The 20266-nt window shown below is 44.0% G+C and overlaps 1 protein-coding gene across 5 annotated transcripts in view; it reads left to right on the top strand.

The window, feature by feature from the left end:
• Positions 1–20266, top strand: part of SKAP1 (src kinase associated phosphoprotein 1) — a 279158-nt gene that overhangs the window by 253778 nt on the left and 5114 nt on the right. For 2 of the 5 annotated variants that reach the window (XM_047845673.1, XM_047845674.1), the window contains exon 11: positions 2576–2676. In XM_047845673.1, coding sequence (XP_047701629.1) covers positions 2576–2676 — 101 coding nt within the window. Of the gene's footprint in view, positions 1–2575; positions 2677–3049; positions 5372–12204; positions 12220–14520; positions 18564–20266 lie in introns of those variants that run through there. The other 3 variants (XR_007149429.1, XM_047845675.1, XM_047845676.1) reach the window with 3 other exon arrangements.

Genomic DNA, 20266 nt, shown 5'->3' with positions numbered 1-20266 from the left:
AGCCTTTAGCTTCTGAAGAACCAGGGGCATTTTCTATATTTGTTCTTGGAAGGCTTTTGTTTTCCTCCTAGCTTCTTGCTTTCCATGTGCTTTTAGAATAGATCTTTTTTCCAGGTATTCTTCCCTGGTGTCTTATGTGTCCAATATCGATGTTTACACATATACCCAAAAAGTACTCATAATGTTAAGAGTTATCCCATATCCAGGCACATGGGGAACAGTACCCCACAGTGACCATCTGCTAGGCCAGAAAAAACCAAGACAACTTTGTTAGCCTTCTTACCATTCAGAAATGTCAAGTTGTGTTTTAAAAATCTATTTTTATAGGGGCAGCTGGGTGGCTCAGTCGGTTAAGCATCCAACTTTGGCTCAGGTCATGAACTCATGGTTTGTGGGTTCTAGCCCCAAGTAGGGCTCTGTGCTGACAGCTCAGAGCCTGGAGCCTGCTTCCGATTCTGTGTCTCCTTCTCTCTGCCCCTCCCTCACTCACACTCTGGCTCTCTCTGTCTCTCAAAAATGAATAAAGTTTAAAAAAAATTGGGGTCGGGGACAGTGCCTGGGTGGCTCAGTCGGTTTAATCGTCTGACTTCAGCTCAGGTCATGATCTCGCAGTCTATGAGTTCAAGCCCCGCATTGGGCTCTGTGCTGACAGCTCAGAGCCTGGAACCTGCTTCAGATTCTGTGTCTCCCTCTCTGTTCCTCCCCTGCTTGCACTCTGTCTCTCTCTCTCTCTCTCTCTCTCTCTCTCTCAAAAATAAAGATTAAAAAAAATTTTTAATAAAAATAAAAATCTATTCTTATAAAATCATTTTCTCTGTAATATATAAATGCATGAAGAATATTGATGTCAATATACTTTTCATTTATAATTCTGTCCAAATCTTCAGGTGATTAATCAACTCCATTATGACTAAAAAATACATTAATATATCCTCTGAGAAAACTATTTTCATTCTTCAGGAACTGATATTTCTCTATTATTCCATGCCCTGGTATCCCCCAAAACACATGCCTTGTCTTTCCAATAGTTAGCATTTTTCTCGCAGTGTATTTTTCTTCCAAACACGTTCTTAATTCTGGTTTCCAGTGTAGCTGTGCCCTCTGTCGTCTACTGCATATATAAACAATCATCTTTGTAAAGGGAAACATGCCTGATTTCTATATGGTTAACATTTTTACTTCTGTTTGCAATATCCGAGCCTTAATTACATAGCTCTGTCCCTCCTCGAGTTTTGCGCACTTTAAGGTTCCTACTAAAGTTCTTAGACATACAGGGATTTGGTTCTCCTGTGCCTTTGTTGTTTGAACTGCTGGTAAGTGAGGAATGAGCGTTTTAAGAAGCAAACATAGCCAGGGCCTCCGCCCACCCGCACCGCCCACCTGCTTTCCTCCACCTGTCCTCATCCTCAGGGACCAGCATTATCCTTCCTCCCGGGAGGGTCAAAACAAATGAAGGGAAAGGTAGAAACTGGTGCTAATAGGGTGCCCAAAAGTCACTTGGGTTTTCATCAGAAGCCAGGACTCCTGACTGCCATCAATAAGAATCTCATTTTTGGTGGGTGTCTTGCTGACAGCGCTCACGCATAGCATCCTAAGGAACGGTAGCGCGGCCACATCATCCCTGGTCTGGTGGGCATTAGCTCTCCTGCCATTCAAATCCCCAGATCCTCTCCCACTTTGTGCTCTAGTGTTTAACCTTTCCGGGTAGAAGAAGATCAATACAGATTCTTCATTGCTAAGAATCAATGGCTGTCCTGTGGCATCACTGCCATCTAGTCTTGCTGAGAAGCCCAGTAAATCTCCCCAGCTGCCTCAAACGCTTGGTGTGTCGTCTTCAGTTGCTTTCATTTTTAATGCAGATCACTTTGGTTTCTGTCCCCCTGGGGGTTTGCAGATAAATCTTGGCAGACATGTTCAGGGTCTACAAATGAGATGCTGGAAAAGGGCCAGCCCACCCAGAATTTAGTTGCACTGGATGAGACACCCCTTGGTTCCACTTAAAGCCTGGGCTCTTCGTAACCGTATTTATTGGGGATTACCTCATATAGTACCTGGGTGGGAAGTGCCCAGGATGAGGTTTCCCGTGTAACAGAAGAGACCCACATGGGAGACTGTGATACAGATGCATGTGGGCTAACTCAGCCTCTCAGTAAACGGGCAAAAGTCGGAGATTTATCCCATTCTTTGAAATGCACATTGAAGAGAAGCACTGGCTAGTTTAGAGGCCCTGGATCAAAAAAATATCTGGCAGGAAATCTCTGCACTGCTTACTTACAAACCAAGCAAAAACTTACCTGCCTGATTTTCTTTTATTAATAAATGAATGTATTTGTCATATTGTTGAATAGCATCTGACTAAGGGTGATCTGTAAATATTTAATGTTACTTAATGATCTCCTTTTCCCACAGCCCTTTGCTCATGCTGAGTGTTTGGCTGTATCTCATCCCAACCCCTCTGAATCTTAGGTTTCCTAGGGGCAATATCAGAACTCTGGTTTCCATTTGCAGCAAAAATGTGGACTCTATGGAAAAAGACAGAGTCCTTTTAACTTTGATTTCTCCTCTCTTTGATCAGTGGACTATACCAATTATTACCAGGGCCTATGGGATTGCCATGGTGACCAGCCAGATGAACTATCCTTCCAACGGGGTGACCTCATCTACATTCTGAGCAAGGTAAGGACATAGAGTGTGGGGCTTGGATCAAAAGTCGATTTTTTCATTCTTGATGATGTAGTCACCATAACTACAGAATCATTCCATGTCATACATTTCTCTCGTGTGTATTATACGTCTCCCTCACTCATAAATTCCCACTGATTTATAATTGTTAGGGAAAAGCTTAATTGAAAATTCAGGTTCAGGAACTAATTTTCAAATTTAAAAATGCAATAAAGTAGACATAACACTAAAACTAAGCCAATCAAATGTATTCTTTTTAGGGTCTTATGGTGCTTAAAAGGTCATCATTATGTACATAATTTATTACTGTATTAATACTCTTGAAAACATTCTAGCTCCGTAAACCACATTTTTATGTCATTTACAGATAAAGAAGACTGCAGTGTACTAATGATGAGTTCAGAGCTAGTTGGCTCAACTGGTGTGAGCAAGTGTTGATAAGGCCAAGATAGTGAATCCAACCCCACAAGGGCCAGCTAACTTTATTCTCTTCCTCAGTCACAAAGTTAACTAACCCCTAGCCCCAACTAACCCTCTCACAGATAGTGTTGTTGATCATAAAAGAATTAGGAAAAAGTAAAAGGATAGATTATCGCAGATCCATCACTAATGTGAAGAAGATTCAGAACTCACGGGCTACTGTTTGAGGGATTAGTAGCATCATCTTTATAAAGAAAGATTATACATATTCTATATATGTGAGCTAAGGAAATAGGTTCTGTCCCTGAAATAACTTCCTAAAAAGTTCTTTATGAGGTCAATCAAACACATTTTTGGAATAGACACACCTTGCTCTTTAATTAGTGTGTGGATTCTGTAAAGGCAAATTGAAAACCCATTGTATTTTTAACTCATCGTTTGCCACTTATCTTTATTCTATCAATGGCCAAGGGTTTGTCTCAATTTGAAATATACCATAAGGGCCTTAGGAAACAGACTGGGCTGACTTAACGTACCTTTGAGTGTTTCCAACCGGTCCCCTTAGAACGAGGACCAAATTCAGACCCCAACCTTTTGCAGAAGAGTAGGGAGCCTGCAAGCCCTGCTGACTGAGATCACAATCTTCTAGTGATTTCTTCCAGAGCCCTAATTCAGTGCTATCCTGGTGCCATTCTGGTGCAGCTCCAATACACCAAGAATAAATTGGAAGCAAAGAAGGGAGTGGACATTGGCCTGATTGGTATTTCAAATGCCCGAAAGCAAGGTTTGCCTTGTAATAGAATTTGTGTACATTACCACGCTGGCATTACAGGGGTAATCGAGTTATCCACTCAGGTGTGACCAGGCCTCTGTTTGCCCAGAGCCTGCAGGTGAACAAATTAACTGTTTACATTGTCTGAGGTGCCTGCAGCAGGAGGAGGGGGGAGAACAGAGCCAGACTGTCTGCTGGCCTTCTCTCTCGGTCATGATTATTTTGTTTGTTTTGCATGTCTTTTTTGCCTTTGTTAATGGCTTCTCACTGGGGGTCCCTCTCCTCCATTTAGAAGGGGCTGTGGGGTGACTTTCCCTGCAGTACAGAGCTGTCTGCAGTTACCACGGCTGTTGTATTTTTAAGAGATACCAAAGAACATGGGGAGCCTCCCCTACCTGTTTTTTTAACCAATCCCCCTCCCCCTCCTCCCTCACGGAAAGCTAATATATCAAAGTTTGATTCAGGGAGAATACGTCGCTGTTCTGGTTCTGTCTGGTTTCTTTCTCCACCTTTTGGACGGTTGTAAGTCTATTTTCATCCCTTACCATTGTTGTAGCGCATTTCTCCCCCCAAAAGCCACACCAGCTGCCTCCCTTCTCCATGTTGTTAATCCCTGCATGTCAGAGGAGGAAATGAGAAGCTAGAAACTCAACTGGAGTTTCCCTCATAAAGCTTCATTCCATTTAACGTTGGCTTGGGGAACATTTCGGATTGGATTTACCTTTATTATATCACCTAACTCAATAACAGTCCTTGGACAGGAAGGAACCTTAAAAGGCCACCCAATCCATTCCCTTGCCTCTGAGAAGCACAAATGAAACAATTCAGACAGATAGGAAAGGAGATCCCTCTACCATTAGCTGTTTGTCTATTCAGACCTTCAATAACTCTTAACCTCCGCAATTTTCTTTTCTCATCTGAATCCTAAATTCATTCCACTTTAACCCCAACCGGCTTGATTTGTTGGAATCAGTTATCCTCTGCAACCTGCCTCTCACACCTGGAGGAAAAGAACTGACTCAAGTCGAGGTTAGTCCAGAAAAATGGTATCCAGAAATCTACGTGTTACTTTTCTCTCTGACCGGAAAACCTTTGTTAAGGGAAGAAAGGCCTGCTGGTTTAGGAACCTGGAGAAGTCTATTTCCCCCAAGAAACATAAGACAAGACACAACTGGGGCAGCTCAGCTTGCCTCGACCAGTTTCCTCACCTGTAAAATGAGGCAGTTGTGTTGGGTGACCTCTAAGTTTCCTTCCACCTCAAGCATTCCTGTTGTAAACATGATGAGACAGATCCCGCAAAACTGCTAAAGAAATCCCACACAAAAATGCATTTAGCTTTAATTATGTATTCAGATTAAACGAATTTAAAAATTTCAATTATAAGCTCTTTTGTTTTGGGCCCTCATAAATGCCTCTGGCTTTCCCCTCTCTCTTTGCATGATAAAACAAATATGTTGGGGCACCTGGGTGGCTCAGTCAGTTAAGCATCCAACTCTTGGTCTCGGCTCAGGTCATGCTCTCACAGTTCCTGAGTTTGAGCCCCTCGTGGGGCGCGGAGCCGGCTTGGGATCCTCTCTCTCCCTCCCTCTCTGCACCTCCCCTGCTTGCGCTCTCTCTCTCTCTCTCTCTCTCTCTCTCTCTCTCAAAATAAATAAATAAACTTAAAAAAAAGATATATTAAAAAAGAAAAGAAATACGGTGGGAGCAGGCTAAGAACAGGCAGTGGACCCTGGATGAGGAAGTGGGGTGGGGTGGGGGCTTTATTCCTGGGCATCTGCTATTGTTAGTAGTTGCCCAAACATGACCCAACCTTGAATCCTAGAACACTAGGGCCAGGAGAGACTGTTAGGGTCTTTAGGCAAGAATGATCCCAGAAAGAGAGCTATTTGTCCTTTTTAAAATAAAATTTCCAGAGACGATGACTGGCTGGGTAAGAAAGATACCAAATACCCATCACCTGTCCTATTCTTAAGGAAGCTGGTCAGTAACAGATGAGTTACTTACGTGACCCAGAGCAAAGTCACTCAATCCTGCTTATCTTCAGCTTTCTCATCTGTAAAAATGGGAATAACTTCCGTTCATAGGGGTTCTGATGCTTGCCCTAGAGAGTGTGTGTCAAGAAGTACCTGGCATCTAGGAAAAGGCAACTATTATTACATTCATCTCTTTTCCGCTAACAATAAAGTAAACTGCTGGGGTCAATACGGGGTACATACTAGGCGTTCAGTAAATTATTGGTGGAGTGAGGGAGGAAAACCAGGTAGCCTGTCCCACCGAGAACTCTTCACAGAGACACAAAAGCACAAAGGCTTCTTACTTGGAAGTAGAAAGCCATCTAGTGCAGAGGCCTACACGGAAACCCACGTAGCCTTTCCTGGTCTGAGAGATTGTGTCACTGACAAAATTGATGGATTGTTCAGACTTCTTGTTGCATGAGAGGCCAGAGCCACATATCCAAGCTCTGAAACAGTAACCAACGGGGCGCAGGCAGCAGCAGCCCTGCTGACCTCCCCTAACACAGCCATCCATTCCTAGGCCCCATGCAGTTTCGTGCCCACTTAATCCACCGAGTTCCAATTTGGGTCTTAAAATATATTGAAGGGAGATTTTAATAACGAAGCCGATCTGTGCGTCCAGCGGATGTTCTCTGGGCCCGGATATATTCCGAACAGCTTTTTCTGGTCCAAGAACTGAGCTCCGTTTCCACCCGCTGCAGGGACGCAGCTCAGGCCACAGCGGGGTGTTTAGCGCTCTTCAGTGGCTCCAGATTGTGGTGCTTGTGCAGGTCTCCTCATACGTAACCGATGGCTCCGGAGAGCCTGCCTCTCGTAAATTATTTCCCACGATGCCTGCGACCACCGCAGAATTCAAGTTTGAATAGAGCAGGAAAAAGGTGTTTGAAAGGCCTGTTCACTCAGCTGCATTTTAATTTCCTTTTCAATCTTGTCCCAATTAATTTCACAGAATTAATCTCACAGAAGCAAACTCGGCAGCATTGAGGCTGCGGTTTTAGTGTGGCGGTCGCTCTGCCTGAACATGAAATAGGAGCTAATATAAAAATCCATCTGCTGTGTTTGAAATACACGCCGGCTGCTGCTCAGTCCTGTCTGACATTCCAAACATCAACAGCGGGGAAAAGTGATTTGGGGGTTAGTGGCCATCAGTACTTGGCAGGGGTTCAACAACAGGTGTACTCCAAAAATCCATTCAGCCTGGGCACCAGGCATGACAGGGCAGGTGCTGAATCACCCTCCGTGCAGTAACGCTGTGCCCTGGCTTAGTTCCTTTTATCTGCAGACCCTAAGACCCTTCTGTGGACCAGCACTGCTATGGGCATTTATTTTAAGTGGAAGAAAGGGAGGTACAAAGCCCCTACTTGGATAAGAGGAGTCACAAGTCCCAACTTTCAGAGAAGTGACTCTCTTACTGGCTCCTAGGTCTCTCACTAGGGAAACCTTTTTCTTAAGGACTAAAGGTGCTTGTTCTGCTGTGCGGGAGAACTTCAGTAAACGTCCATTTAAAGATTAACCCACCTGGGGACTCCTGGCTGGCTCAGTCAGTGGAGCGAAGGACTCTTGATCTCAGGGTTGTGAGTTTGAGCCCCACGTTGGGTGTGGAGATTACTTAAAAATAAAATCTAAAAAAAATTAAGCCTCCTATGCTCCAGCAGATAAGGGCAAATTAAAGAGAGGAAAAGAATCTCTTTCTCAATTGACTAGAAAGGAGACAAGGTCCCTAAGTGAGATCCTCTATTTAAGGTAAACTGAGTCAGTAGGCTACATCTCTGGGGCTTATGTGCTGTGCCTCAGTTCTTGGCCTTAGACCCCTCAAAGATTTGCCCAACTACTTAACCCCATGGCGATCGGCCTTGGAGCAACCAGCTGGGTACCATGGAAGGTTTATATTTATATGGTGGCTTAGCTGGGGTGGGAAGATGTTCTCATGGACCAAACACACCACGCTTTTGTTGTGTTCTCTGCCAGTGCTGTTAACATGGAAACAGAGAGCCTTACAGGCAAAGTTAAGTGTAACATCACACTCGTGATGCTGTCAAAAGGCTTTGGGCCTTATGAGGATGAGGATAGACCGACTTTGTCGCCCTGAGTGACATTTAGCATCTAGTGAGGGATTGAAGCTACTTAAAATTAGGCTGGATCCTAGCTCCAAACCCAGCTCCTTGAAATCTGGATGCAGCGGGTCTGTTCCTGGCACACCTGGACTGTGTTATGTCTGTTATAATAGGGTTTTTAAAGCCCCGTGTTCTCCACCCACTCCCTCAAAGGACTACTTAAAGAGAGTAGACCTTTTCCCCTCCCTTGACCCCCTCTCTTCCAGAAGAGATTTGTATGTTGTAAAAATTATCTGAATGCAGCCGTACTTGCTCTTCTAAGTGTGCTTAGTTGAATGTGACAACAAGCCTCATAAAAACAGAGAAGTTAATTCCTTCAATTGCTTTAAATGAAGGGTTGGGTTTCTTTTTTTTTTTTTTTTTTTTTTTTTTTGGTTTTTAAATTTCAGGGCTCTGAGGGAAAGGAGGTGTTTGGTGACATCTAGTGTCCATTTTGGACTTCCTCAGGCACCATTACCCTCAGCCTGGCTGAGTGGGGGGATGGGCGGGTTATTTGGGAGGTAATGCAGGGGTAGTAAGTGGGGAGAATATAGGCCTGGGGCACAGGCTGCCCAAACAGTGTGATGAAACTGATCAATGCCTGTCAAAGAGCAATTATTCACCTCTGACCCAACCAAAGGGGGCGAGTGAGGGGGATACCATCGGAAAATATCTTTTCTTATTTATGATGATACGAAAGAGAAGCAGAACCTGTCCCCACCACCCCATTTCATGCTAACAAGCAGGTCCACACTGTGCCGTGATGACGAAGATGATGATGATGGTGGTGTTTTCTCTCATTAATAACCCCAATGGGAGTCTATAGAGTCAGGAGGATGGGAATGGGATTTGGGGTCAGCTGGAAGGCAACGGTCATACACCGGTCAGATTCAGTAGAGGCCATTCCTTTCCCCCAGACAGGAACCAATCGTCTAGAACAAACCCTGGCAGCCTCATTCCTTCCAGGTAATTTTTATAAATGAGGGGACACCCATTCCAAGAGAGGACAAAAGGGAGAGGATGCCTCTGTGTGTGTGTGTGTGTGTGTGTGTGTGTGTGTGTGTGCATATGCATGCATATAAACCTGCTAACAAGAGCCCCAATTGCATATCAACCCTATCCTCCAAACTCTGGCCATTTATTGTAAAACCCGTTTTTTTAAAGAGAGTAAGATTGGCATTTTCCACTTTACTCTCCTTACTCTAAAACTGTTGTCCTGGACAGGAGCCTTCACTTTCTACACACACACACACACACACACACACACACACACCTTTCAGTCAGGTGGAAAGTCCCAAATCAGATAATTAACTATGAGGCCCAGACAGAAATGTTTACCTAGAACCATATAAGCCATGGCAGGGTTAGGTTAATGCTCAGAATCGCCCGATGCTTTACCAGCTCCAGTGCAAAAAAATTCCAGCCATTTATTTTGCAGTGAATTTACAACAAATGCTGTTAAAGGCTTCGTCTTTTGACAGAGGTAATAATAAATTCACTGTTAAAGACGGTAGTTTAATTCCTTATACCTCCAATACTGCACAGAATAAACCATATTCATCACTGAGTAATTTTTTACCACATAAATCTTTAAAACTAACCGGTGAAGGCTGTTGAGACTGAAATATTGTGAATTTATTAGATATGCCCATGTAGTATTGGATTCAGAGGTTTCCATTCGAATATATTATGGGGAAAATTTGTGTCTTTAACTGTGACATTCTCTCCATTTCCCACTGCCAGTATTATAACAAGCGGCTCCTCCAGAGTCAACTGCACGTTTATTAGACAGAGATTTAGTAATAAACTCCTCACTAATCTGCCAAAGAGGCTGGATGACATTTCGGTGAGATGCTCTATTTAAAAGGAGTCACAAAAGCTTTGTTTCTGTGTAATTATTTTCTCAAAAGGAGCTCAGCCTCCCCAAACCTCTGCCTGCCAGCATTTCTTGGTAGTGTATGGATCCAGCTCTCCCACCCAACTAGCAAAATATTAAAAGCCAATTATAACCTCATTGCAAACATATAGGGCAGTAACTTCCAAGCAGTTTATAGGATTAGTTAGCGGGGGAGGGGGCTTGGGGCAATTGGTGAGAACAGAGAAAAGCTGGAATTAGCAGACACTGCCAGACGTATGGTATTTAAGGGCTAATAAAAAGATTATATTGATCCTCAAACGAGAAATAATAGACAATGGTTTCAGAAAACTTGCCATTTAAAAACTTTCTTCTTGACATATGACACATTAAAGATACAATTAAATCCTCAGATTTGAGCAAAAATCCTTTTACTCTACCATATTAATTTTGAGTGAAAATTCTGTGCCTGTTAGATGAGAATACTCTGAACCTTTCTCATGATTTTGCTAGGGAAGTGACATTTAAACTAACCAATTGATTATATCAAATTGTAATGCCCTCTCCAGTTTCATTAAGGAAACATTAATATTGCCAGAATGAAAAATATTTTTTTTCATTTAGATGCAGAAATATACATTTTTTTTTAGCAAAAATCTTTGGCAGTTTCTCTGTTGCCACTATTCCCACTAATATTCTGTATTTGAGAAGAGTTCCAGATACTAAAACTTCCAAGGAACATTGTGAACTTTAAGATTCTTTTTTAATAAAATCAAATCAAATAGGTTTTTAACTGTTAAACAAAGGAGAAAAATCTCCTGGCAGTGCAAGACTGCAGCCCATCAGAATAATTGTTAAAAGACAGAACCCGGCTAGAAAGATAAGCATAATACCAGCAATTAATATTCAGCATTTCACATTATAGTCAAGAGGATGTGTTTTTCTTTGTGATGTGGCTCATAAGCTATGAGTGTTGGGAGCCAGACTCTGAGCTCTGTCTTCTTTCTGTGCATGAGGATTAAGGAGGGGGGGAAAAAAAACCCAGCAACAACCATCCTGCTCCATCTGTAAATGAACAAACATCTTGATTTTATAGCTATTTGCTTTGTAAAACTGAGGAATGAAACAAAAATTACTGGATGCCTAAGTAACACTTTAATTCCGAATTCATTTACGCTGTAGCTATGTAGTTGTCACAAACCATAATGCAGTATTTAATTAAAATAACAGAAGTGCATCTAGATATGTCCTGGGGTAGCTATCACCAAATTATAGTCTATGCCATCCGTATTTTATTTATGAAATGGCAGATTCTAAGGTGCAACTAGGCTGATACAACAGCATAAACATTTTTAAACCTGCATTTTTATAAAGGCTCTTTTTTTTTTTCCTGCTGTGTCTTTAAATATTTTCCTCCTATCGTTCTGGGGTTTTTTAGTGGGATTGTTTTGATGTCGATAAAGATCTCGCTTTCTAACTCTTGCGTTTCAACTATTGACCTCCTGAGTCTTCTGGCTGTGAGAGCCCCCCGTCTGTTGTCATGGAAAGGCTTGAGTTTTCACTGGAGCCGCAGCAAGCATGGGACATCTTAGCAGAACTTGGACGTGGATTCCAAGAGGGTAGGAAAAAAGCAACCCCCTTTTCAGACTCGGTATGCTTGTTCCCATACAATCTTCCTTGCACCTTTTTTCCCACCTATAAATACCCATTATAGTTTACACGCTTGCTTGCTCTACTTTGTGAATGTTCACATGCAGACATACTGCTCCTTTTCATAAACGCATAGCATCTATCTTACACGCACCCACCATCTATCTCCTCGTTCACATTGGCTGTCCCATCCACCTCCTTGTCTGTAGAATTATGTTCAGCAAGGTCCCGATTTATAGGAAATAAATAACGAAAATGGAACGGACTGGGAAAGATAATCGAAACATTCAAATTGTTATTTTTCACTGTACTTTCCACAAACAGAGCATCCGTAAACACCTAGCAAAGGTGCTGGCCGATTCCTAAAACGCAGTGCCTTATGGAACATTCTGAGCCGGGCAAGGTCTCTGCGTTGTATCTTTCCTGTTCTCTCTCTCTCTTGCTTTTTGGTGCTTCAAGACCTCACCATTTTTAAAGGGCAAATGATGCCGTGCTGTTATTTTCATTCTTTCTGCTGCTTACTTATCCTCTGTCTAATGACAAGTTTTTGTCATCATTTATCCTCTATAAGACAATACTAAGAATTGTAAAACAGAAATAATCGTTGCAATCACCTTTTTAAAGAAAATAGCCCTTGCAATTGCTGTGTAAAGATATTCCAATAATGGTATCCTCGGATCACAGCCTGATCCTACAGCAAAGGTCTTTTGGAGAGAGTGTTTCTTATACACACTTGTAATTATTTTAGCCCCTTTCACAGGTCACATAGAAAGTTAATTTCAATCGCTGCTAATTTCCGTCCAACAAGAGTGCGGTACTTTCAACCACCCAAAATAATTGGATTCAAAACAAATTTAGGAAATTGAGTGTGTTAGAAAGCAAATAAAAATATCCTTTTGGTAAGGAGGAGGGTGAAAGTAGTAAAAATGGCCTTTTTTTTTCCCCTCCCTTCTTTCCCCTTCACAACTTTGCCATTAAAGTTGCACCTACAGCTAGAAGTTTGTCCGTGAAAAATGGTCATTTTGTTTCTCTGCTCAAAGAATGTTATTAAAATGCTAATTTAAAAGAAAAAGGAGTTAAATATCTAGCGATGGTGCATTCTAATTGCAACCATAATGAGCTCTCTAAATGTGCGTGCCCCTGACACACACAGAGCATAAACAGCAGTAAACAGATCATTAGTACCCGCGTTCATTTATTCTGGCGACCTTACCATGACCCCACCGAGGGTAGGGTGAAAAGCAGGTGGATCTGGCTGTGACACCCCCTAGAGGGATCCAGGAAATGAAGCTATAAGCGGTTGTCATGGAAACGCCTATGTGTGCAGATGATGTAACACACCGACAGGCTGTAGGGCTCCGCAACTGGGACGTTGCCTTTCCCTCGCCGGAACAATCTTGAGGATTAAATTATTCATTTCTTTAATTCACAAAGCAAAAGGAATCCTAATTTTCTTGGTGATGTGCAACTCTCTTTCATTTGTCTAAGGTCTGGAACATGGTGACTTATCATCCCCTCTTTCTCCGAAACCTACCCCAGCTTCCTACATCCTCGCCCAAGTCACTGAATCTGGCAGAATCAAGTGGGGGAAAGGCAGAAATCTGATGCTCAACATCTGTACTTTAAGAGAGAAAACCTAAGGTTTTAAGCTGAAATTAATAATACAGACAGCGTCCCTTTCTGGTGAGGGCATTTAGTTGACCAGGGACCGAGAGCATACCTATCCTGAACAAGATGGCTTTGTGTGGAGCAGGGCAGAGTTAAGCATAAAGCAGAGAAGGCACCAGCCCCAAATGAGCACATCACCCTCGCAAGGTGCGAGAAAAAGAGAGAAGAGAAAACAAGCATCTGCTCGCCCCCCTTCCAAGTCCAATTGAGGGAATCGAGATTAATAAAAATAATTCTTTGGAGAATGATTCCACTCTATCCTACCCTGTTTTGTACCAAACAACCTCAATAACCTTACGGCAGTCGTAGAATAACGTTTCTTCTTCTTTTTCTTCTTTTTTTTTTTTAAGGAAGCAGAAAAGACGATCTCTGGAAATTATTTTAAAATAAAAAATATCCTGGCCTGCGCCTCTCCCCCCGCCCCCCCCCTCCCCATTGCACTTTAGATGAACCTGTGATATTGTAGCAATGGCCCTTGAAGTGCAGTGGGGAGGTGATTTAGGAGAATATTAAAGGCAATGTGGAGATTCAAGGCGCCTCTCTCAGGGAGATCTGGAGAAATACGCAGCACAGATGGGCCGAGCAGATTAAACATTTCCGTCACATTGTTTCCAAATTGTGTTGTGGTGCCTGAGGCTGGTACTGCGGTCAGAGCAAAACAGAGCGGTGCAGAGCTGCGAGCCGCACAGTTTATGGAATACATATTAATACGCCGGTCTCACATGGTATCACAATTCTATCAGCGCCGAAATGCTGCCGTCTCTATTGTTCCTGAATTCTGCACTTGGCGCCTTATTTGCTCCCATCTGCGGAGTGTTTACCTTCCCTTTATCCTTCCTCTCTCTTTCAGGCAAAGTTCAAGTCGTGTGTGTCTTCCTCTCGTTTCTCTTCCCGCCTTCCCTCTTTCCTTCACGGCTTACGATTTTTCTGCCGTGCACAGTCTGTGTTTTGCACACACCGTCATCACCAACAATGTCCGGTCTGTGCGCGGGTCCTGCATACCAGCCTGGCCTCGACGTGATCATTATCCACTCACACCCAGTTTTAGGACATGAGCTCCAGACTTGAGGCTGAATTTCCCCCTTTGCCTTCCAGGGCTCTCGGACCCTCCATCTAGCTGACACAGTCCTCCCCAGAACACCAACTCTTAGCTGTACAGTTGTCACCATGCGCCCCCCCCCCCACCTGCTGTTGCTGACCACCCAGCCTTTCCGGGCCCCCTTTCTCACACTGTCACATACCTTTCCCTCCTCCCCAGTCCAGGCCCGTCAACCTCCAGGTTAGCAAGTTCCCTGAAATGTAATAATAAATAAAACTGGCTCAAATGAGACAAATTTAACAATTCATTCTTATTCTGATTTATAGACCAAAACCCTGAATAATGGAAAAAAGAGAAAGTGACTGCCAAGAACTTAAACCATGGTTTGAAACAGCCCAGGGAGGCAGCCAAGCTACTCAAGGTTTCAGCGGAGCGCGGAGCGCTCCAGTCAGTCCTCTGACAGCTTCCAACATCACGAATCCACCGTCCACCCGACTGATCACTTCCTTTTTCCTTCTGTAAAATGTCTCCACAAAACCTCTTATGCTGCAAAGCAGGCACCTGCTTGTCTTTGGTGAACGATCCCTGTCCCCCACCTTGCTCTCCTCAGCAGTTGGAAGGGCGCTGAGTTAGAGCCCTCAATTTATTTAATAATTTATGACATCCTCAGAAAGCATTAAATTTCCAAAGCTGGATTTAAGGAGTAGAGAAACTGAGGGCCAACCCAAGAGTAAAAATACAATGTTTTTGGCTGACCATGGGATATTACAATCTACTCTGCTTAGGAATTCGAATTTCCCATCTTTACTTATGATGATGTCAGATGCAGAACCACTGATAAAAGAAATAAGCAATCATAAACCAATAATTCTGTGATTCATTGGCCCTTCCCATACATATATCAGGCACCTATCGATCTCCCATGTCAGGAGCTGACTGATTGTTCTCTTGAAGAGGAATCCTCTTATTTACAAGCGCTGATACAGTGAACTTTGATGGTTAAAAGAACAAAATGTGAGACATTTTCTGGGAATCTTGTTCCATGGAGGCTTATCGAAGCCCAATTCAGGGTGAACAGAGAACATCTCTGTTAGGAGCATTCTCAGGGTAGACAGTGTCAAGCAGCTTGTTCCCAAAGCCATCATGTGGCTTTGAACAAGAGCCATGAGAAGACAGCACAACTTTTAAGTCACAGTTAAAGGGATGGGGCCTTAGTGGTACACCTGAAAGTAATATAACATTGTACATCAAGTATATGTCAATAATAAAAGAAAAAAGAGAGAGAAAGACGGTGCCTTAGAAGGAATGAGCAAGCCTGGTCAGCCTTAGAAGAAGGAGCAGACTCTTCTACAGCTGGAAGGCTGAAGCCTAGGAAAGCCAGCATGGCAGGAACAAGGATTCCTGATTTCCTTTCGCTGTGTTTTTAAACGCGGAGGCTGGGGAGAGGGTGGATGGAGATGGCCACACTGGGCCAAAGTGCGGATCCAGGCCAGAGAGATCATTGTATTTTCCCCCAAGAGCACTGGTTCATAAACTCTAGAGGGTTCACAAACCCTTCGAGCATCTGACAGAAGTTCTGGACCTCACCCCAGGGACAAGACACATGTACACGTGCACACACAATTTTACACCAATTTCAAGGAACTCAAAGATCCCTTCGTGTCCATCCGTGGACAGGCCAGGGGTTCGCAGACTCCATTTTAAGAATCTGTGCCCTAGAGGGTGGTGCTTTCCTTTTGTTGGAACAGCCTAGGATTCACTGAGCCTAGAAATTGAATTCTTATCCCAAGACAGGATGGTCATTCCAGGTCATGTCTGTGCTACTCCAGGGGAGCCATGGAAGAGCTTATACAAATAGGAACCAGCAGGGAGGAGAGAAATTAAAATGTAGCAATCATGGAGTAGGGGTATTTAATCTCTTTTAAGGCTTATGATAGGCGCCTGCTGGTTTTCCCCCTGATATCCCCTGACACCTACTGACAGGGTATTTGCAGCACCACACAGGGACTCAGGGCCCTGTGACAGGAGGAGCGCTGAGGAGGTCCATGATAGTCTTGAAACCATAAACAGCAATAGGAAACCACTGGAGGCAGAGTCAAGCTGTGCAACGTGCCCGTGGTTGGTGGCCATACTGCTTTTTGTTTATAGAATTTGCTGTTCTTTTTATGGCAGGTTTGGTAGGGTTGGGTTTTTTTTCCTTGTTGATGGAGATTAGCAGCATAAATCCTTTTATGGCAGTGTGCAATCCCCCATAAACACTTCTGATTGTTGCTGATGGTGAGCGCTGTGTCTATTTCAAGTTCACTCAATGTTCTGCTCATCTAGGCCAATAGCTTGTCCAGCCAGATAAGGGAGTCCAAATAACCAACCTTTACTTTTAAGATCCCTTCATTTGGGGAGTTCAAGGAGGTGGGACAGGGTTGGTGTTGAGGGAAACGGATATTTAATCAAGCCTCAAGATAATAATGATGAGAACAAACCACACGTCGTACTATTTTTGAGTGAAAAGCTTCTAAAAAGACTTTGTGACGACAAGCAAGTGCCTATGTTAAGGGCTTGTTTCCTCTTTTTAAAAAAAAAAACAGCTTTTTATATTCTTATCTAAAGCATCTTCAGTTAACAATTTTGTGTAATTAACCTCTTAGCTCTACCATACATGATGTATATAGAGTCAAGGACTGAGGAGCCTGTACAGTTCTGATTCCTTAACATCATGGCCACATATCCCCACCTTGGAGGTAGAAACACTACCGCGTTGAGGATTTTAGGTCTCCCGGGAGCATCTCAGCACTTTTTCTGGTTTTTCAAAACATCTGGGCACAAGAAGTCAAACTTCATTGAAAACGTTGATCCCAAGAATTCAGTTCTCTCTCCCATCTCAAAACTAAAATCCAAGGATCAGCAACTTCATAAAAATGCAGTAAATTAGCACCTCTAGACAAGAGCAGAGTTCATTCAGAGCCGGGGTCTGCCTGGCTGAGCCAGTACTCTCTCCATTTTAATAGTTTAATAAAAATTAGCATAATTAACGAACATCTGTATGATCCAGAGTGGTGCAATTTGGCACTTGGAAACGAGGGCTTAAACATGATTGCTGTGAGTTTAATGTTGTTTTAATTCTTTTTGGCACTGTGCAGTGAAATGAACGTTTGGTGGTGATAGTTCTCGGCCGGATCTCATCTGCATTTTTCTCCCTTTGATTATGAGCAATTGTGGACTCCCCAGCAATTCATCAAAGTAGAAATTATTTTAAAATACCTCGTGGTGTTCAGACTGGGCTGGGGCAATGCATGGGGGGTGGTAGCGGAAGAGAAGGCTAGAAATTTTCCATTCATGCTTTAAACATCTCAGGCCCTGCAGCCTTTTTGCGTCTCCAACCAAGGGATGAAATCTGGAAAAGCCAGTCAGATCCCAAGACCTGTAGGTGCTTTGATTAAGCTCCTAGGCTCCCACAGCAGGATGCTTATGGTCTCTGAGATGGTGCCATCCTCCTTACGCTCTGCCTGCTCTTTTGTTTTGAAGGGCAAAGAGTTGATTTCACTCATCGCGGGTCTCACCGCTGTGGTAAGGCTACTACATCTGCGGTCGGCAGGGTCAGTGCTCCCCTCGAGCGAGAGCCCGCCGACTGGGAGCCTGGCCTTAGCAGGTGTCCTGCTGAGGCTCATCTGCTCCCTGTTTGCACCCTCTTCGAGCTGGCAGAGAGCGCCTTCCCAAGGCTTAGTCCCTGCTCCTGGCATTATGGCCAAAGGCGGATGCGACGAAGCAGGAGTCAGAGTCAGGTGTCTTGACCGGTCCCTAGGAAGGGAATGCCCGATCTGAGCCCCTCAGGTGATGAAGACGACACCATGTGGCAGGTGGAAGACCACACTTCACACATGTTTCAGAAAGTTGACTTCGAGCAGAAGACTGTCAAACAACATTGTGCCCACCCTCTGCCTGTGAGGAGGCGGAAGAGTAAAGCTAGGGTTTTTGTGAGTAACAGCGAGGGAGGAAGACAGAATATGTGTTCCCCTTCACAGCAAGGCTTTAAATGGTGTTCCAGCAACACGCTAAACAAAAGGCAACACTACAAGAAAACATCAGGCGGAAACTGCCCTAACTTTAGTGTTGGAAAATGGACGGTAACATAACTTGTACGGAGAGGAGCTTAAATTGTCCTGACAGGCAGAGGCTAAGGAGCTCTGGGTAATTTCCCACAAGGCAGCGCGGACAGTAGGGAGAAGCTGGCCTGGGGGACGAAGGGAATGAGAAGGCGTGGGGAGACGGCGTGCTGGGTGGTAGACACATTCATTTATTTAAAACTGGCTTTCAGGGGCGCCCGGGCGGCTCAATCAGTTGAGCGTCCAACTTAAGCTCAGGTCATGATCTCATGGTTTGTGAGTTCAAGCCCTGCATCAGGCTCTGTGCTGACAGCTCAGAGCCTGCTTCAGATGCTGTGTCTCCCTTGCTCTCTGCCCCTCCCCCACTCATATTCTGTCTCTCTCTGTCTCTGTGTGTGCGTGTGTGTCTCTCTCTCTCTCAAAAATAAACATTAGAAAAATTTTTTTTAAAAAGACTGGTTTTCAAAAGCTAATTCCCTGTTCTTCTTAGGATCAACTCAGTCTCACTTGTTATGGCATTTGAGACTCTCCTCATGGTGTTTAGGGAGCCATTTGGGGAAAGTGTCTCCAAAGGCAGTTGCTCTCTTCCTGCCACAACCAGTCTAGTCACCAGGGGAATATCTTGGAGTTAGTTGTAACTAAATCTGCTCAACTGAAAGAATAAGTCCCAATGCTCCCCTCATTTCTTCATAACCTCACTGAACAAGTATTTTTTGGCCCCATTCTGTGCCGGGTACCATGCTGAGTGCGGGGAGTGCAACAGCAAACAAAACCAACAAGGTCCCAGCTCTCACAGAACTTTCCAGCTAGTGACTGGCTCTGAGACAAAGGCAGACTGATACAAGGCAGGGTGATGAACTCATTTGCGGGGAAGCACAGGGCACAGTACTGTGGACCACAGAGCTGGGGCCCCCACACAGAGAGTTTCAAAGAGAGGCTTCTAGAGAGTCTAGAGCAACCCAGGAATTGAGATCTGAAGGCTGCTTAGGAGGGAGCCCCATGACAGGGAGGAGGGCAGGAGAGGCTAAACAGACAGAGGACAGGCTCCAAGATAAGAGAGCCTGTGGCCCATGGGAATAGTGAGACAAAGTCTGTTTTACTAAGGGTCCACTGGATTTAGGGGGTGTACGGCAATGCTGAGCAGTCGATGGGACCAGGTCACGCACGGCCTCGTCCACCTTGTCAAGACGTTGACCAAAGGCATTGGGAAGCCACTTAAAGGCTTCAACAGAGCACTGATATTATCAATGTGCATTAAAATGAGTCTGGCTGCAGAATGAAGACAAGATTGGAGGGGCAAGAACGGAGATACAGAAACCAGTGGGGGGGGGTTGTTTCGGTAGTCCTCATGAAAGATGACAGTGACATGACTAGGGTATCGGCAACGGGAATGGAGAGAAGTGCATGGATTCCAGTAATGCTTTGAAAAGAATCTGCAGAACTCAAGGACTGACTGGAAGAGGGGGGTGAAATTGGAAATGACTCTTGGTTTTCTGGCTTAATTAACTGAGTGCATGGTGCTACCACTCACTGAGATAGAGGACACAGGAAGTAAAGATAGTTTGGGGGTGGGAATGGAGATAGAAGCAGGATGAGGGGTTACATTTAGGATATGTTGAGTTTGAGCAGCTTAATAGATATGCAGTTGGGTATTAGGATCCAACACTTAGATCTGGGCTGGAGCGATTGTTGCGAGTCATTTACGTGGCAGCTAAAGCATGGACGTATATAAGGTTGCTCAGGGAAAGTGCAGTTAAGTCAGGAGAGGGCCAGGACAGAACCCTGGAAACAACCATATTAAAAGGAGGGGTAGAGAAAGATGAGCTTGCAAAGGAGAACGAGAAGAAGCAACCAGAGGTAAGAGGGAAGCCAGGAGAGTGTAATTATCATAGAAACTAAGAGAAGAAAATGCCTCAAGAAGGGTCCATGGTGCCAGGACTGCTGAAAGATCAAGTAAGTTAAGGAATGAGAA

This window comes from Prionailurus viverrinus, unplaced genomic scaffold, assembly GCF_022837055.1.
Source record: "Prionailurus viverrinus isolate Anna unplaced genomic scaffold, UM_Priviv_1.0 scaffold_35, whole genome shotgun sequence".
Taxonomy (NCBI): domain Eukaryota; kingdom Metazoa; phylum Chordata; class Mammalia; order Carnivora; family Felidae; genus Prionailurus; species Prionailurus viverrinus.
Note: the sequence above shows the minus strand (reverse complement) of the source record. Positions and strands in the feature narration are given on the sequence as shown.